General features: G+C 34.1%; 1 protein-coding gene across 2 annotated transcripts; it reads left to right on the top strand.

Annotated features, from left to right (window-relative positions):
* Positions 1 to 412: 412 nt before the first annotated feature.
* Positions 413 to 18260, top strand: LOC149807233 (uncharacterized). Of its 2 annotated transcripts, none has more exons than XM_089963834.1 (5): positions 413 to 617; positions 6255 to 6329; positions 9816 to 9926; positions 13390 to 13468; positions 13974 to 18260. In XM_089963834.1, the coding sequence occupies exons 1-5, from the start codon at positions 548 to 550 to the stop codon at positions 15481 to 15483; spliced, it is 1845 nt and encodes a 614-aa protein (XP_089819960.1). In that variant the 5' UTR covers positions 413 to 547; the 3' UTR covers positions 15484 to 18260. The 2 variants fall into 2 exon arrangements, with proteins under 2 accessions (XP_089819960.1, XP_089819952.1); XM_089963826.1 differs by having other exon boundaries at positions 414 to 617; positions 9807 to 9926.
* Positions 18261 to 18650: the final 390 nt, after the last annotated feature.

Here is an 18650-nt window from a genome sequence, read left to right as displayed (position 1 = left end):
CTTCTGGCGCTTTTTGCGTGCTGCAGCTAGTGAGATCTCACTATATCGAAATCACCAGTTTAAAACCATATACCCATGATAACGATGTACGCTACAACGAAACCCGTCTTCAGTTTTGCTCGTATATAATAAAAATATTTGTTCGTGATCACAATTTCTGTGATGGTCTTAAATTTTAAACATGGTATAAAATCTATGCAAGAAGGCCAACATTGGCTCAATAGGTCAATCTCTAACTTTGCCATCGAGTATGTGGTCGAATCGTACACATCCACTTTTTTTTTTTTTTTTTTTTTTGAAGTTTGTACATGTTAGTATGTGGTGGTACATTTAATACTGAAACAATAGATAATGCCGATTACCGCGAACTGACAGTAGTACAGATATTAGTAAGTCAAAATAATCTTTAGTATCTACACGCCCTATTCTGCACTTTGTTATCTTATATACCTTGTGCCACCTAGCAATGCAGCTCAAAATATGGAGGAAAATATACCCGGCTTTTGCTGTTGGAAATTAAGTGGGTGAGGCTTTACAGTATGGGAAAATGACTGACCGACTTTTTGAGCGGATCCTTTTCATAGCTGTTATTTTTGTATTCCATCATGCTGAATGTGGTAAGTATTTATAATGCTTGATTGTTTCTGTGCTATCGAACTATGACAATTCAGCAGGTGTGTCAAGACTTGGAATGTCCAATAGTTTTGCCTTTCACAAATATATGTTACACAGGGCATATAAATGTTTAAATTTAACAAAGGAGACACCGTAACAGTAAGTAAATATTTCACAGGCTCTCATTTTATGCCCGTCAGAAAAAAAGTAATGTGCAAGCCTTTTGTAAGCTAACATAATTAAGGGCTATTAGTAACGTGAACAGGTTTTAAAGGCTGGATTAGTGGGTGTGACATTAGCGGACTATCACGTGTAGACAGTAATCAGTGGAAAATGCAAGATTATTTACTTTCAAACATTTCAATGGAATGTGCAGTTACAATTTCTTTTGCGGACAAAGGTATTTATAAGACCTAGAATTAGGCGACTTCATTTTAATTCGTGTTTTTTTTTTTTAGAGACTAATCAAAATTCTACGAGTGTTGCATTTTGCATAAACCTGGGGCCTTGCGTTCAACGCATGAAAAAATAAATATCACGATGCAATGTAATGGAGACTGCCATATTAGTTTTCTTCCATTTAATACAGTCCCATCACAGAGACATGCATATCACTAACCCGATGGCTATCCAAGTTTCCACGCAGAAAGTACAGTTATGGTCGGTACTGATTAAAGCGAAGAAAAGTATCAATTTTATATTTCCACTTTCTTCTTCTGTGTCGATTTATCGGATATAGTTCTTCAAAGATTAATCCGCCACAATTGATATCTTCCAATATTAATAGTGTTAATTATATTAATTTGTTTTGTTTATTGGCTTTTCTTACTGATTATATGTAATAATCATCTGTATTTTATACCTGACCTTGTCCAAAATCAAGTTAATGGTGTACCTGACCAGTGACATTTATTTTGTAAGCAACATAATACATAGCTCAAAATTCCTCTATCATTGTAGATCAAACTTTCATTATTCATTATTAATAGTAAACATGTTTATTTCAGTTTGACTTAAGATACAGTCTTGATTCTGATCTTAGAGACTTCCGCAATCGAAATTTCCTATTTGTTGACAAAATATTTTCAGAAAATGGTAATTGTGCCCTAGGTCAAGTGGCGAGGTTATATAATCATGTTCATCTAAGAAATATTCATTCTTGACCTAACATTTGATGCTGAATCAGTCTTATTGTTTTGCTCAGTTTTTAATTTGGGTGGATTAATTTATTCAAAATAATATTCACTGGAATTACAAAGTGCTCAAAAATATTCATGGACTAAAGCATTAATTTGGAAGTTATAGTGACTTCAGGCAAGAACATTTTGGATTTTATTATTGTGAGATATCAAAAAGCAATTAGCACATCACCACACTCCAGGCCGTTGGCATTTTAGCACATTCGAAACTAAAGGCACATCAACGCATTCAATATTGGAATTGATTTGGAACACCACTGGATTGAATTAGACGTTTAAACATTTAGACTTGTGATAGAACTTTTAGGACTATCTGGAATTTAATTAACAATACTGGACGCTTTGTTTAATTTTTTTTAACTTTGTATTCAAGGCAAATAAATTATTTCTTGAATTTTACAAAACTTTCTGGTTTTCGCTCTTTTCCGTTACTTATTTTAATACCACATAATCGTAACAACATTCCTTCCTTCTGAATACCAGTGTGAAGATAAGTAAAACTACTTTAAATATGCTAAATAACGAAAATATACATTATATTTAGTCGCAAACGGTAATGTATTGATTTTAATTGCAACTGCTGTAGCTGTTCGATGTGTTTCTATAAGTGTGTGAAAGACATTTTCTTCAAGGCAAAACATGTAGTTCAGGAGAAGAAAATCATTACTTATATAAAAAAATTAAGAACCGATTCGGAAGGTATGAAAAACGGCATATTTTTTACAAGGTCGTTCAACCGCATCTGTTTGATATTACAGTTGCCACGAATCGCTTATTCTAAACTGAAGTGTAGCTTAGCATTGTCAAAGGATGGTGAGTTAGACATGCATACATGTATATCTTCGTGTTTGTGTACTGTTGAATCTAGGATGTGTCAATTATGTCAAATGTAGGGAAAGAGTCTAACTAGCTTTGTAATATATATATATATATATATATATATATATATATATATATATATATATGTGTGTGTGTGTGTGTGTGTGTGTGTGTGTGTGTGTGTGGTGTTTTATTGATATTTCTTGCATTTTGTGTTAAATAATGACTGGCCTTGTTTCGTTTGTGACATTTGAAGACATTGGGCAGTCAGTTTGCGCGTACTTATTTTCAAAACATGGGATGCTTTAGAACAAGACTTTAAACAGATGATTAATGTCACTGATGGTCGACATAATCGCAAAATTAGACTAGCTATAACGGAACTGTATTTATCAAGAAATGAGAAAGCGGAACAGTATCAGTGCCAAGATTAGACATCCACCATATCAGTTGATACAGACAAACGGGAAATCAGCTGAAGAAAATGTTACTATAGTCACTATCAGTGTTTCCCTTTACGCACATTTGTGCGTCAGGGACGCATGCTGGAGAAAACTGACGCACACATTTTGTTGCCGTGCGTTTTTTTTGACGCAAAGGATTTTCATAATATGATCAGGATTTATTTCATACCCAATGCATTGGACGATTGATGGCATCGTAAATACTTCGAATATAGGCATTGACTGGTTCCCCGCTTTGTTTGCTCCCTGCCTTGCGCTCCTCTATTCGTATAGCAAAGTGTAACGCAGGGAACATATAAAACAATGAACCAGACTAGCATAGGCAATGTTATGACGGAGTAGCTTCCCTTAATCTAGCGAGCTTCTCGCGATTTCCATTGAGCTCAGCAAGTGATCTCCAGATTAATACGCCATGCACTAAAATGCATTAGCGAAGAAAGTGAAAGAAGCAAAACACAAAAGAGTAACTGTGGATCTAACTTTAATGAAAATGGAGAAAATAATTCCCTTGACTGGAATACGGCACATTCGTTATTATTACCGGTGTGACTTCTGATCGCGTGATTGCAAAGACTGCAAAAGTGAATAATCCTTTCGCGACAGGATTTTATAATTTTTAAAAATCGGCCCTCGTTTGCCGTAAGATATCTGGAGAACACATTATAACCTAAGACACTACTTCACAACAAAGAAATCAGTAAACTTGCAGAGACAAATGCGTTATTTGGATTACAAAGTCAGCGGGTCATTGCAGATTTCGTTGGTATTTAGCTTTTGCTTTAAAAAAGAAAGATCTTAAAGTTCAAGTGTAACTCATTAGAAAGAAGATGAATCATTATCCTCCTTGATATTTGGATAAATGTGTTCTAGGACGAAGTACAATGAAACCTATGATAGTACACATTTTATGAAAGGCAATAAATTAACTCCCATTTGGTTAAAAAGATTTATTTGGCTTTTTGTATTGGCTTATATGTAATATGTTGCGCTATAATATTGCTTGAGGAGACTGTTAAAAGTACGACTTTAAAAGAAAAATGAACTAATAAAACTATTCTTTGAATGGAAAATGCATTTGTTTGTAATTGTGCATGTTGGTGTATTTGTATGTTTAGAGAAAGAGAGAGAGAGAGAGAGAGAGAGAGAGAGAGAGAGCATGTTGTGCAAGTTGCAATATCCTATTTCAAGCTGAAAAAGTACGAGTCGTATGAAAATTTGTCAGTACATTTTTGACCCCCACATTTTTTATTTGACCCCCAGTTTTGACACCAAGGTTTTTTTCGTACCCTCAATTTTACACCCCTGGAGGATACACTGCTATAGTCTGACTATACCAACCCGTTTGTTTGTACCCCCCCTACCAATTTCAATAATGGAAACATTTAATGTAATAAAAAGTGCAAGAAACTTAGTCAATTCATTCACTGATTTTTATCATTTCTAACGTGACTTGAGTAGAGTGGCCCTAACTCCGTCATCATCTGCGCGTGTCATGCTTAATGGAAGTTTTCAATATAAGAAACGGACATGCTCGCGATCCATTTCCAGTTCCTGGACAAGTCCATTTTCAGCAAAGGGATGTATGCACAACTACAGATGTACATATATATATAAGTCGTCTGCTTATTCCAGTCCACTCCAACTTCACTGTGGTGGTTCCACTAGGTTATTTCGCCTTTTTCCTTCTTCAACCTCCCTACTGTCTCGCCACTTTTCGGCCCTCAAGCTTTGTGTGGGTAGGTGAACTCTTCAGTACGTAGATACGTAAATACTTGGATAAGTAAGTACGTGGATACATCAGGGATATGTCCGTGGAGCTATTTCCCTTTGTGCCTTCAAGCTTTGCTTGCTTCTACCGCCAGAATTGTGTCCGTTGACTTTCCAGATATCCGGTCCCTTTGACCAATGTTTTACGAGGGAATTTCTTCAAAATGCAATCTCGGAGTCTCTTATGTTTTCACTCTTGCATACAAAACGCAGACTGATTACATTTTTTAGGTGAGGGCAATGAAACCCCAAGAAATTTCGTATGGGAACCATGACCCTTATTTAGCGTAACCAATCAGGATTAAATATATTTACCGCCTTTTATAACCGGGCGCAAAAATTATGGTCAGCCTGACTTCTAGATTTCCAAACCTGACTCTGGAAAAACTCAGCTTCTGACAGTTCCGAAAAAAAATCGAAGTTAACCTTCCTTTTCTAGTCGTCTAACGGTTGAGTAAACAAAGGCTTAATCAAGAATCACTTCCTGTCCCGACACAGACATTAGAAATCATTGCAGTATACTGATTTAACAAGCACCTTTCCGCATAAATCTAATTAAATGTTCGCTGGTCCCAAGTTAATGCGCTCTTCATAGATCGACAGAAATTTGCATCCTTGCAAGTATAACAAAATCTGGCCCGGTGAGATCTTTCCGTTTACATAAGTAGCAGTTGTGCGGCGACAACCATATAATGAAAATGGTTTTAGGTTCAATAGGTTAACGTTGTGAAGGCAGTCAAGCAGCGAAAATGGTTTTAGGTTCATTGGGTTAACGTTGTGACGACAGCCAAACAGTGTAAATGGTTTTAGGTTCATTGGGTTAACATTATGACGACAGCCAGACAATGAAAATGTTTTAGGTTCACTAGGTTAACTGTGTGGCGACATCCATATACTGAATATGGTTTTAAGTTCACTAGGTTAGTTGTGTTGCGAGAGCCATACAATGAAAATGTTTTTATGTTCATTAGGTTCAACCCTACTATTGTATACACTTTACCCATACGTAGGCTTCTTTTAAAGAAATACGTTTGTTTTTATTCCGTTTTTTATTTTAAGCCAATCAGGGATTTTATTTCTTTTAAATACGGTATTGAATATACTACAACACTTAGACTGGTTCCGTAGCTCTACAATGCATTGTATGTACAATGGTTGAATAGGACGAATGAAGGACAAAATTCGTCTGTTAGCAATAGAAGAATTTCCACTGATCAGTTTCCATACGTTTCAATTGAATCTTATTTCATTTTGTTAATACTGTAAAACTCTTCCTGAACAGGTGACAGAAAATAAACACCTTTATCTCACACTTAATGCACACAACCATTTAAAAATAGTTATCTGCTTTTAATTCCACAGAGACATGTAATGAATTTTATTTTTCTAGGTTCAACAAAGCAGAGTGCAGTTACTCCAAGTATATTAACGTCGACATGGACTGAGCCCGAAGCAGTGTCCTCGGGTAAGTGCATCCTGCCTGACTTTATTTTGTTCGAGGTATCCTTTTGGTTAGAAGAAAATTCCTGCCTAAATCGATTATCTCGAACAATTTGTCCATACGAAATTCCATTGCAGGATTTGTATGTTAATATTGACGGGCACACGTTTATTCTTTTAAATATGGAAATAAGGAGTATTTATCAAGCACGAGTATTTATAGAGCAATATCTTTTCTTTCTTTTTTTTATAAAAAAGGAAAAGATTTTATTTTTTAATGTTAGTTTTCACTAAAATATGTGCATATGGGTTATCAATAATAATGAGATCAGGTTTAGGAAAGTTTTACTTGTCAAATACGCAAGATATTATTAATGTATAAATATGAGTAACAACTGCTAATGGAGAGAGAGAGAGGTAACTGCGTATTATAAGCATAAATTTTTAAATAGTATTTCTTAGATTGGCTTGTTATTACCAGTATAACGGTTTACTTCAGTATATTTCTGGTTGAACATATCACTGTAATTTTTCACCGTTACTTACACATTGATAGTTTCCATCAGTAAGGAATGTACGGAAATTTTGAGTAATCGTGTTACGAATTTAATAATATTTAATTTTTCGTGACAAAATAATTCCAAAAATCATCTAATTTTTCACTTAATAGTATGTGTCAAAAATTGTGTTTGATTACAAATATAATTCTATTTCTGAACTTCTAGTGACATGTTTCACAAGTCACGCATGCCAGCACTGCTTTTGAATGGGATGTTGTGAAAGATATTTGTGCCAAATCCAACTTTAAAAAATATTCGGATTAAAAAAGAAAATGAACTTATATTTTGTTAGTTATTTACAAGCGTTAATGTGATAGTTACATGTATTCTTTTATAGAACCGAGAATCATCCTAAGAATTTCAGGACAGCCCTTGTTTTCGGTTTGAGTTTTACATAATTGCACTAGTCCACAAAATATTTTCTCGTTTGTGGAGTAAGAGTCTTATGCTTACTTGGACTCTGATAAATGTCTCGACTGGGTGAAGACATCCCACTCAAAGTTTCCCTGTCTATTAGATCAAACGCGTAGCTAGTTAATTATAAACTTCAATGTTAACACTTCCCATTTTTATCAACATGCTTTCTGATGTCAGCAGGTTGTCTTTTACTTGGTGTCATCCCACTTTTATTACAGTGTTTAGGTGATAATTTATAGAACAATTAACATATACAATTGTAACAGGAATGAACCTTGTTTGGATTGGATCTAGCGAAAACAGTGAACACGTCTACGTGAATGAGGTGTTTATTTACAATGCTTATGAAGAAATCGGACCACTTACTTATGCCCAAAAAGACCAACAGTGGATATAAGAAAATGATGGGCCCAATATGAAACAATGGATATTAAAAAAATATCGCTCCTAAAATGCAAACAGTGAACACATCTACGTGAATGAGATGCTTATTTATAATGCTTATGAATGAATCGGACCACTTATTTATGCCCAAAAAGACCAATAGTGGATAAAAGAAAATGATGGGCCCAATATGAAACAATGGATATTAAAAAAATATCGCTCCTAAAACGCAACCAAACAAGGAATGGAATTTCAACAAATAAACCCGAAGGATCCCGTGTAAGAACATGATTATTATATGGAATAATACACAACTATCGCTGATATGTGGATCTACACGATATAATAAATTATGTAAGTAATAAACACGTACGATTCATACATGGTTCACCAACAAGTATGATGGATGCATGATTGATATATGGTTCATTAACGGTCATGATGGATGCCTGACTCATTTTTCACACTTTTAGTGACATTAAATGGGATTTTCACCCATATGGTGACACTGAATTAGATTTTCACACTTAGAGTGATATTGAATAAATTGTTCACATCTAGTGATATCAAATTAAACTGATTAAAACCTGGAACGTATGATGACATTTACCTCCTGGCGTCCAGTCCACGAACACGGGGGATTTCACAGCTCCCGTCGAATGGTAGGGGAACGCCCCTCGCGCGATTTCTTCTCCATCAGATATACTGGCCACCATGCATGGACTAGCAGGTGCTGAAAAATGGCGTTTAACCCACAACAGCTACAACAACAAAAATTCATAGGTATTGTGACTATACGTATATAATTCTGGTCTATAAGTATCCTAATTTCGTTCAAATCCACGGCCAGTGAACTCGAGGTACTCGGGTTTCTCACCTTTGCCTGTGCAGTCTTTTGAAATAGCTAAGACTAAAACTAGACACTCCGGGAAACAGTTATACAGCAACGAAAACCAATTACATTTTTCGTTCATATATTATACAAAAGTATTTTAGTACACACAATTTCGTGACAACATCACAAATTCATATACTATATCGTGCTGACCAAATGATCTTCGGGGTGGTGGCTACGATTTTCTTTCTAGCCAAAATATTTTATTTTCTCTGATCTCAAGATATTTCTCCCAGTAATATAATGGATATAATATGGTGTTATTTAGCTATAACTTAGAGCAAGATAGTTTTTTTTCCAGTTTTTTTGAGAGCCTTAAATTTAATATAAATCCCACGACACTGGCCCAGAAAATTAAAAATGTTTGGTCCGTGATATAAATGCGGTATCCAGTGGTTTGCATCGCAGTATGTTCAGAAATACCGCCGTACAAAATTGATCGTATTATTCATCTCTGTGTATCTTTAGCACATTTTTACAAATAACAACATATAAAATTATACAAAATATTAATGGCCATTACAAGCTTAATCAGTTTGTAAATCATACATTTACTTACAGGAAAAAATAATGTAAAATCTCATCTGATTGAAGTTCGCTATTCTCTCAAGAGTTCCACATTTCTGCCTTTATTTAGAAACTTGTGCTAATTTTCTTTTAAGTTGCATATTTGATTCTTTCTCAGTTTGAAAACGTTTAAACACTTCTTTTTTTTAATAGAAGATAGATAAAATGTTAAATCTTGGTTAAAAAACCCGTAACAAATACATCCTGAGGAAGTGATAAATGTTGAAAGTTCATGATAAGAAAGATAACTTCTTAATATAGCATGATGTTTGGAATGCTGTTTAAATTGGTAAGATGACAGGCTGAATTGTTACGGTAACTTGATGTTTGGCACCTTATTTAAAAGCTGAATTGTTAAGATGCAGTGATTTTCGTGAAATGACTGTTATCAACTTATCCCATTGTATTATTTTAAGTAAAAGGCTTGTTACTAAAATTTAACGTAAAAATGTCTTGCCAACTAACTGTCTAATGCAATTATTGAAAGAAGGAAATGTATGCAAAATTATTATTTCCTGATCCCTAGGAAAAATCTGCAAAGTAAAGTTCATATTGCGTTAAGTCCCATCATCTTGGGTCTATAGTCTTTTATATTTTAAAAATAAATAAAAAACTCAAGCATCTAAACGCATTTTGTTTTCGAAAAAGGAACCTTATTTTACTGTTTATCTTTTATGAGTTTTGACAGGCTTATCGACCGATGCCTCAACGACAACATCTGCTCAAACAAGCACGTCCACAGTCCAAATCGGATCAGCTAAGGCGACTGGTACAGCCAAAGGCAACGGATGCTCGATGGGTGCTTGTCACTTTTGTACAGTTTTAGAGAATATAAATGTTTACAGTCATGCTGATAACGATAAGGGTGGAAATCCACTATTCCTTGAACAATGTTCAATTTTAATATTTCATAGTCAAATATTGAAGTTTACCCAACCAATACTTGGAATTATTACAGTATTTTTGTTGCTGTCGTCTCTGTCCACTGTATTGCTTTTGTCAATATGGAGCAGACCTAACCTGGTTTAGCCACAAACCAAAGGTAAACATACCGTTTATACTATCTCGCTACACATAAAGGAGTGTACATGCCCTAGACATGGTCTCAATACAAACATGTTGGTGGACATAACTTAGACACGGCCTTCCTACAGACCAAGGAGTCGACATAACTTAGACATAGTCTAGTTGCAAACAAAGGAGTGGACATAATTTATTATCATGATTATTTGCATGCTTCTAGGGGACATATTACAAAAATTGCAATTGTTACAAATATTACAATTGTTACAATTATTACAAATATTGCGTGTTTATCAAATGCTAAATATGCAGCTTAAAACTGGAACTCAAAACGGTAATAGTAAACAACTGGAACAGAGATGATGCACACATATACAGACTATTATAACAAATTGCTCTAGAAATAATAATGTATCTCTTATTTTAAATGATTCTTATACATATTTATCTGGAGAACATATTATTTATTTATTTCTTAGAAGTTAACAATACAATGTAATTGTGCACAGATTGTTTGTTCTGGAGGTATTTCTCAGTGAAGTTTACCACCATGTTATAAAACACAGAACATAATAAAATAAGACGATATTCACCAATCACAGATCACAGTATCTTCCACTTCTGTCGATTACGTTGCTTCCATATCTCCCAGTTTAAATTCTCAGATTATGCGAATACACCCTGATTTTTGTCAAAACTAATCCATGTTTCTGTTACACTAGAGTTTGAAATAATCATAGAAACCAAAGTCAGTTTTTATTAATCTATATAGAGACAGTTTGTTAGAAGTTTGTAATTTTTTTCCTGACTGATAGAAAAGCATGTGTACCTCATTGCTTAAAAAATTTGGAATAAACTAAGAGCAACAGACATAATCAGCAAACATCAACATTTCACCAAAACCAAATCTGTCTAAAGTATCGTGTAGGAAGGGAATAGCAGCGATACTATTATTTGATTAATTTTGAATATATAAATTTTAAACCAATATTTAAATAACTTAACCCGCTTTAAGTATTTCAGAGGGGTTCTTACAAGTTTACCGTATACATCGAAGTCAGAAGTAAATATATTTACATTGAAAAAATCTTTTAAAAACCTTCGTTATTCATGTTCAATGGCGCCAGCCTAGTGAAGACTCCATACCTCAGATGGGTACTTCACACTGAACAACATAAATTAAAAACATATTTCAAACATTCATTATGATGTAAGTACATTTGTAAATTTTTTTGCAAAAACCATATGCATCACCTTTAGTGCTTATCAGCCAATGCTTCTTGAGATAATGGAATATTCCATTCCTAAAAAAAGCCACCCCCCCAAAAACAAAACAAAACAAAAACAAACAAGATCCAGGTAATTAAAATTTAAAACCACATCTTTATTACTCTCTTTCATATTTAGTATCGTCTTAATGTACTACCTTTTCTAAAGGCAATACCTTTAGTTTTATCGAGATTACTATTTAGATTCCGTTTATTACAGTATTGTGCAAGTTATCCTTGAACTTTTGTAAACCTCGAATGTTTCCTGAAAATAAAACTAAATCGCCAGCAAACAGTATAAAAATAAAGACATTTCATCTGATTCTATAAATATATAGAGTGTAATGACGTTTCCAGATCTTCCATAAATAACGAAAATAGTATGGGAGATAACACTTCACCTTTTATCAAACCTACTCCATACTAAAATAAGGTACTGCAAAATACCCCATGTGAAACAGGATTTAACTACACTGTACATAGAACGAAGAATATTTAACATTTTGCCATTTACAAATTGTCTTAATACCTTCAACCAAAAACCATTTATATAAACAGTATCAAATGCCTTTTTAAACTGAGCAAAAACTGCATAAAACCTTTACCTGGACTGAAATGCATATTAATTAAACAATGCAAATACCCCCACGAAAGCATCAGTAGTTCCCACACCTTTCTTGAAATCAAATTGCGTATCCAATAGTCGATCATTTTCCTCCGCCCAATTAAATACTCTTTCATTTAAAATAAGGTAAATAAGTTTGAAAAGCAAATAAGTAAATTAATATCTCTTTGATTTCCTGTATTACATGCGTCACAAAACTTGAATATGTGTACAAAGTTTTTTCTAATATTTTTTAAGCTTGAAATTTATACAAAACAGGATTGGGATTTTATGTAGCTAAGATAAATATTTCATGATTAGGATTGTTTGTAGCAAACAGAAGTTTTTTATGATCGGGATTGTATGCAGCGGACATAGATACTTTTTCTATTTATACTGCATGAAATGAACACAAGTGGCAACCTTACTTAAAATTAAAAAGTATATAATCGAGGCTGTTTAGTAAGAAAATAAATTGGTCTTGGAAACAAATGATTAGTTTCTGTTCGTCGGAATTAAAATTATTTTCTGAAGTTTCACAAAATTAATGTCAAGTACTAACTATTAATTGTAATCATTGCTGATAGAGGGCAACATGTATATCATAAACTTATAAGTACATTCCTTTTAATTTAAGCATTTTTTCATGAATGGACAGAATTGTTTAGTTTAGCTTTGTAATCCAATGAATACAATTCAGATCACTATCAAACAAAAGATCTAATATAATAATTGAGGAAAAATCGAATCAAATTAATTATAGATATGCACATTAATGTTTGAAAAAACGCAATGTAAGCATTTAGAATGTGTACACTAATATTTTTTAAAAATATTTTCCGCATCAGCTTCCATATAACCTCCAAAACCGTTGGAATTTGTAGGACAATTGACTTTATTTCACTCAAGGAAATCTTCATATGGTAATTTTTTTTTAGAAGCAGGGAATTTAACCAAGCAAGGAAATCTGTATAAGGTTAATCTTGTTGGGACCATTGATTTTAACCAAGTAAGGAAATCTGTATATGGTAAATCTCCTATGACCATTGATTTTAACCAAGTAAGGAAATCTGTATATGGTAAATCTCCTATGACCATTGAAGCAAGTAAGAAAATATGTATAAGTTAAATCTCGTTTTCATTATCTGCGTAACTATAGTATTTATGAGAGATTGTTTCTTTATCAGTTGATAGTTTTTACATGTTCTTAAAATATACATTGTATTAGTTATAAAAAATAGGAAAAACAATGAACAATAATAAACTAGAGTAAATGTTTCATCTGTTTGAATGTAGCTGTTACAGATACGTGTAATGGACCTCAACCAATGTTACTGACTATAAGACTTATGTTCATTTCATTTCAGGACTTGTGTATGGTTTAATTGCAGCATGTATAGTGCTACTTATAGGCGTTATCTTGGCAATTATCGTCATCATTAGAATGTAAGTAAACGCCTCTGATCTTCATTAACAATAAATCATATCTTACCATTGATGAGATCCACTAACCAGTACAATTTTAAACTGCATAAAAACTGAAAGTTGCAATACCCAGTAATGAGTTTATAAACTAAGCCTTCCTAAAGAAATAATGGAACACTTCATAGCCTATGTTTTTATTTCCTATGACAATATTACACCGATTACACTTATTTATTTGAGCAATTATTGTAATACCTTGACTAAAAGATGGTAATATACACCATAACCCAAACAATTTCAACAAGCTTTAAACCTCATAACAAGATAGTGTCTTTACGGAACTCTAAATTTGTTCGAACATGCTACGTTTTTTCCCCCTCTCCTCTTAGGGCACATTATGTTACGGTAAATGACTCCAGTCCATACCTTGATGAATGAGCACTATCCGTAATATTTACAAAGTGTGATTTTTCTGATACATTGAAAAATAAGCAGATAATGACTCATTCTCAAATTTTGGTTTCAGGAAGAGAACAATAAAGTATTTACAAACGATCAACTATTCAACTCATGGTGGTGAGGTTGTGCAGGAATTTGAAATGAAAATGGAGGATGACGTGTACGATAACCTTCACGATAAGAAAGAAAATGCCAACGAGTATAGAGACCTCCACAAGAAATATCCCCGTACAAAGGATATAAATCATAAACAACCTCCCAAACTTCCAGAACGACGAAATCCGACAGATATAATAATTATCCCCAACTCCCTAGTCGAATCATTGGAGGCCGAATTCAAAGACATACGCCAAAGGTATGTGCAGGGAAGCGACGATGATGACACTGGGGACTATCCAAATCTTGATGCATTGTCTGAAACGAAGGAGCTCAAAATGACAACAAATGATCTCAAGGGATCTTCTGCAAAAACAGTTCAATTCGATAATTCAGTCACAGTAATTAGTAACGAATTAGAGGAGGATGAAGAGGTATGTGAGGAAAAAGAAACGGAAACTACTGAAAAGGTAAAAATAGAATTTACTGAACATGTGGACAAGATTGTTACGGTTGATATGGATCTTCCATCCTACGATGATGCCGATCTAGGTGGACCCGGACTGAATGAGGAATGTGACAACGAGAACAAGTTGCAGAAAGTCAAAAAAGGCATAAGGAAAGTATCAAAGGAAGATGAGTACAACGATCAAGAAGACGATTTGTATGAGCCTTATGATGACTCGAATGAAAAAAACAATGGAAGAGATAAATATAGAAGAAAAATACCAGAAATGTCATTCAATAGCAAAGAAAACGGCATTCCTGCATATGATGATGAAATTATAGAAGAATTTGTTTATGAGGAAAGCCAAACTTCAGAAATAGACCATAAGAACACAAACCAAAGAGACATGCGATCCAACAATGCGAAACCCCTGCAGCAGCAAATGACACATTATGATGAAGCCCTGTATGAGGAACCCGTTTCTTCCAATTTTAGAGATTCCGGACTTCCAAATTCTCCTGTATCTAATATATCAAAACTTCCCACTTTAACTATGCCGTTGCAGAAAAAGTTTGGGAATAACTTCCAATCAGATAGGGGAGTGTTACAGACGAGTAAAGAGAGGCTTTCAGATGAAAGTATCATCACAAAGAGCGTACACGAAAATGGTGAAGGAAATGAAAAGTTTGAGAGGTCTAAATCAGAGATAACGGCTTTGGGGGTATCTCCAGTTCCACCTGCTGTGCCAAAACGAAAAGAAAAGGTTGCCCCAAAATTGTCCGTAAGTTCAAGCGAAGATAAAGTCGACATTAACATAAAAGGACTAATGGAAAGGAATAAAACCAACATTGACGTCTCAGAGAACATTAGTGGAAATGTATTGGGATATATTGGGGAGGACAATCTTGGTTTTGATTTGTATGAAGTTCCAAGCATGTTACCAAGAAGAGCTGATGGTTTAAGCTCTCCATTTGATCAAAACCAAATAACGGATCCCTTAACTAAATCGAGTTCTTATTCGAGTGAAGCGTGATTTTAAATTGTAAAATATAAAATATAATGCCTTGATGATGCTCATACCTTACTCATTTAAGGTTTTTACTTAAAGATTCTGTCTCAATTTGTTAAAAAAATGTGCTTTATTTATGAATTAATACTGCGCTGTAAATGTTTTATTTTTTAAATTTTTAATTTAACAAGAATTAAGATGATGTGAGAAATGTTTGTTATCATTATTCGAAAGAATGAGTACATAGATGATGTCTCGTTAATGCTACCTCGGCTAAGTGTAATTCTATCATTGGCCAGCCTTGGCTTGAAATTATCGATATTTTTAAGTACGTGTTATACATTTCATTTCACACGAGGATTAATGTAATATTTTTATTACCGCAATGTAGTACAATGAAAATAGTATGAAGTCCATTCCAACGCATGTGGTGTGAACCTATAGCTTTATACCACGTAATGAAAAATTACTACATGTTGTAGTATAGAACATTTTATACAATCATTTGTTTCTCGGGTCCCCGAGTGGCCGAGTGGTCTAAAGTGCTCACCGTTACGGATCGCTGCCATCTTACCTCTGTCTGCGTGGGTTCGAGTCTCGGATTCAGCCAATGTGGGTATGTCAGAAAGCTTGCCAGTAGCTTCTCGTGGGTCGCTGGTTCTATCCAGGGTTTTCCCGGGTTCTTCCTCCACCATTTATACTGGCCGAACAATGCATGCATACATGCTCATGTAGCAGACTCCAGAACATTTGATTGATTAGATTTGTCCATTTGAAAGTAAAAATGATAAAGTTGACGATGTGGGCGAGTTCAGTGAGTCAGAAAAGAAACGTTCAACCAGTCAAAGGAATCCGCTATGTCCGCAAAATCGTGGGATACTTAATATTGAATATACCATTCTGATCCTTTAAACAGTTATTTGTTAAACATGATCATAACTATTCACAAACCAAATGGTTCACATCATATCCCGTGTTCCCAAAATGAAAAGAGCATTGGAAGGCATAGTAATGCCAAGGGCTATCTCCTCTCTATCAGAGACGTTTCATTATAAAAGTCAGTCTAAAAATATTCGAATAAAATGCAACCGAGGCCCTTAGGTTTCGGTAGAAAATCGAGGGCCTTAGAGCCAGTTCGTCAATAGACTAAAACGTCTTATTTTCGTTGGTGAAATCAGCTGTCACACTGCAGTTGCTTTGCAAAATTTCCACAGTTGTTCTATGTTGGATTTATAGTAGCGATATAAATCATACAGGTCATGTAAATTGATGGGGTCCTTGAAACAAACAGCATGCGAGTGACAGGGCATAAACATATGGCGTCTATAACTGGTAGTAACAACGACAATAAATATACTTACTTTTTGCATATTGAATTGCTTCAAATGTACTTTCTTAGTTACTTCGTCTAATTATAATTACACGAATTCCAAAAATGTATCCACACCGTGAAATTACACTGTAATTGCGACTACATTTACAATATAAATCACATTTTCCTCACTGTACTCAAAAGGGAATGAATATGATATTCCTTAAACAATATATTGTACAAAATTGACACAGCTAATAAATCATGTCCATCACAAACAGAAAGCAGAATTTAGATGAATCGACAACAAAAAGAAATATATTAAAAAAAATTAAAAAAATGGAACACTAACTGGAAAAGTTGCTTCAATACGCATTCGTTCATAACATCACTATAAATCTCCATGTTGTGTAGACCAAAACGACATTTTTTTAAAAACGAATTACTTGGCGAGCGACGAGGTTCAAAGGTCGCTGAACTGTGCTACGTGCACATTAATACTGTTACTGTGTATTGTTGAACATACAGTAGGATGTTTACTTTGGAATCCAGCATAAATTCAGTTAATTTGTATCTTGCAGTGTCTTTTTTATTAGTCAGCCTTAGATAGAAAATCAAAATGAATATATAATAAAAAGGTTACTAAATTTGTAAGGGAAAACATGAATGAATTTTTTAAGTAAATACTGCGCTCCTAGCATCAAGCAGTATAGCTCAGAAAAACTCTCATATTTTCCCATACAAATGCAGTAACCTATAATTATCACAAGACTACTGCTATTTTCATTAAAATACCCAAGTTATAATATTTATTAGTGTAAGATATGTAACAACATTTCATGACGACACAAGAAACGTAATAACGTCATGTGAAAGAACGGTTTAACGACTCATCTGCTCTACATGGCAAGTTTTTGTTAATGTAAATGAAGTATTAGTATGTGACAGACATGTAGCATCATATCCCACTTAGTCACATTATCCTTACAACAGGCCGACCAGTCTTAACATTAACCTCTTAATACTGATCGCTTCGGGAGACAACTGCTAGTACAATTTTTATAAGTCTTTTATATGACTCGGCTGAAGTTGGAACCTGCGACCTGCCGCATCCTAGGCGGTCGCTCTATCCACTTAAGCCACCGGAGCCATCTTTAGTTTAAGCAGTTTTCTAACAAAGAAATCAGACTACATTCAAGCCTGTGGATAATGGTCACTCAAGAGATTAACGGAAGATTAACCGGACTAGTTTAAAAAATCGTAACTAGGTCTGAATTATTCTCTTGTCAGTTTTGTTTTACATTTAGCATATTCAATATCTCAATGCCGTTATCTTAATCCTGTCACTTGCGATCTCTTTGTTGTTATCTTAATCAATCTGTGCTGAATTCAATGCATCTGAAAAGAATGATTTGCATATACCTTTGTAATACGGATCTTGTCCATACTAAATGTTTAAAAATCAGGACACACATTTTTTTGTTGGTTTATTTTCTTAATTAAAAATCATAATACAATTTTAAAACACATCACAAAAGTACATTTTCTTCTTATTTTCCCTCACGGCCAGTCTGTTGTTTTCTTTTCCATTTTTGAATATTTTTAGAGGTATGCGTTCTTCCTCTTCAGTTTCTTGTATTTGTATTACCTTCTTGAGTTTTATGATGATATGAGTTCCTCTTCAAATGTTTCTGAAAAATGCTCATCCTTCTCCTTTTGATTTTTCTTTTTTTCGTGTGACACTGAAGAATAATGTCCTTTTCCTTACATTGATAACAAATATTTTTATTTATATCTCTCTATTCTCCCGTCTTTCCTTTTTGACGTAGTGAACATTCTGGATCCCAATGACCATACTCGTAACATATATAGCTAATAT

The sequence above is a fragment of the Sinohyriopsis cumingii genome, chromosome 1 (genome assembly GCF_028554795.1).
Source record: "Sinohyriopsis cumingii isolate HCF-2022 chromosome 1, ASM2855479v2, whole genome shotgun sequence".
Classification (NCBI taxonomy): domain Eukaryota; kingdom Metazoa; phylum Mollusca; class Bivalvia; order Unionida; family Unionidae; genus Sinohyriopsis; species Sinohyriopsis cumingii.
The sequence above is the reverse complement of the archived record's forward strand: the minus strand, read 5'-3'. Positions and strand labels throughout refer to the sequence as shown.

Bases quoted from the DNA above. Each gene is read 5' to 3' on its own strand.
- LOC149807233 (XM_089963826.1), top strand. From the start codon at position 548: ATGACTGACCGACTTTTTGAGCGGATCCTTTTCATAGCTGTTATTTTT. The intron at 6,330-9,806 runs GTAAGTGCATCC...ATCTTTTATGAG, and splicing joins GCCCGAAGCAGTGTCCTCGG to TTTTGACAGGCTTATCGACC. The intron at 9,927-13,389 runs GTGCTTGTCACT...ATTTCATTTCAG, and splicing joins AGGCAACGGATGCTCGATGG to GACTTGTGTATGGTTTAATT.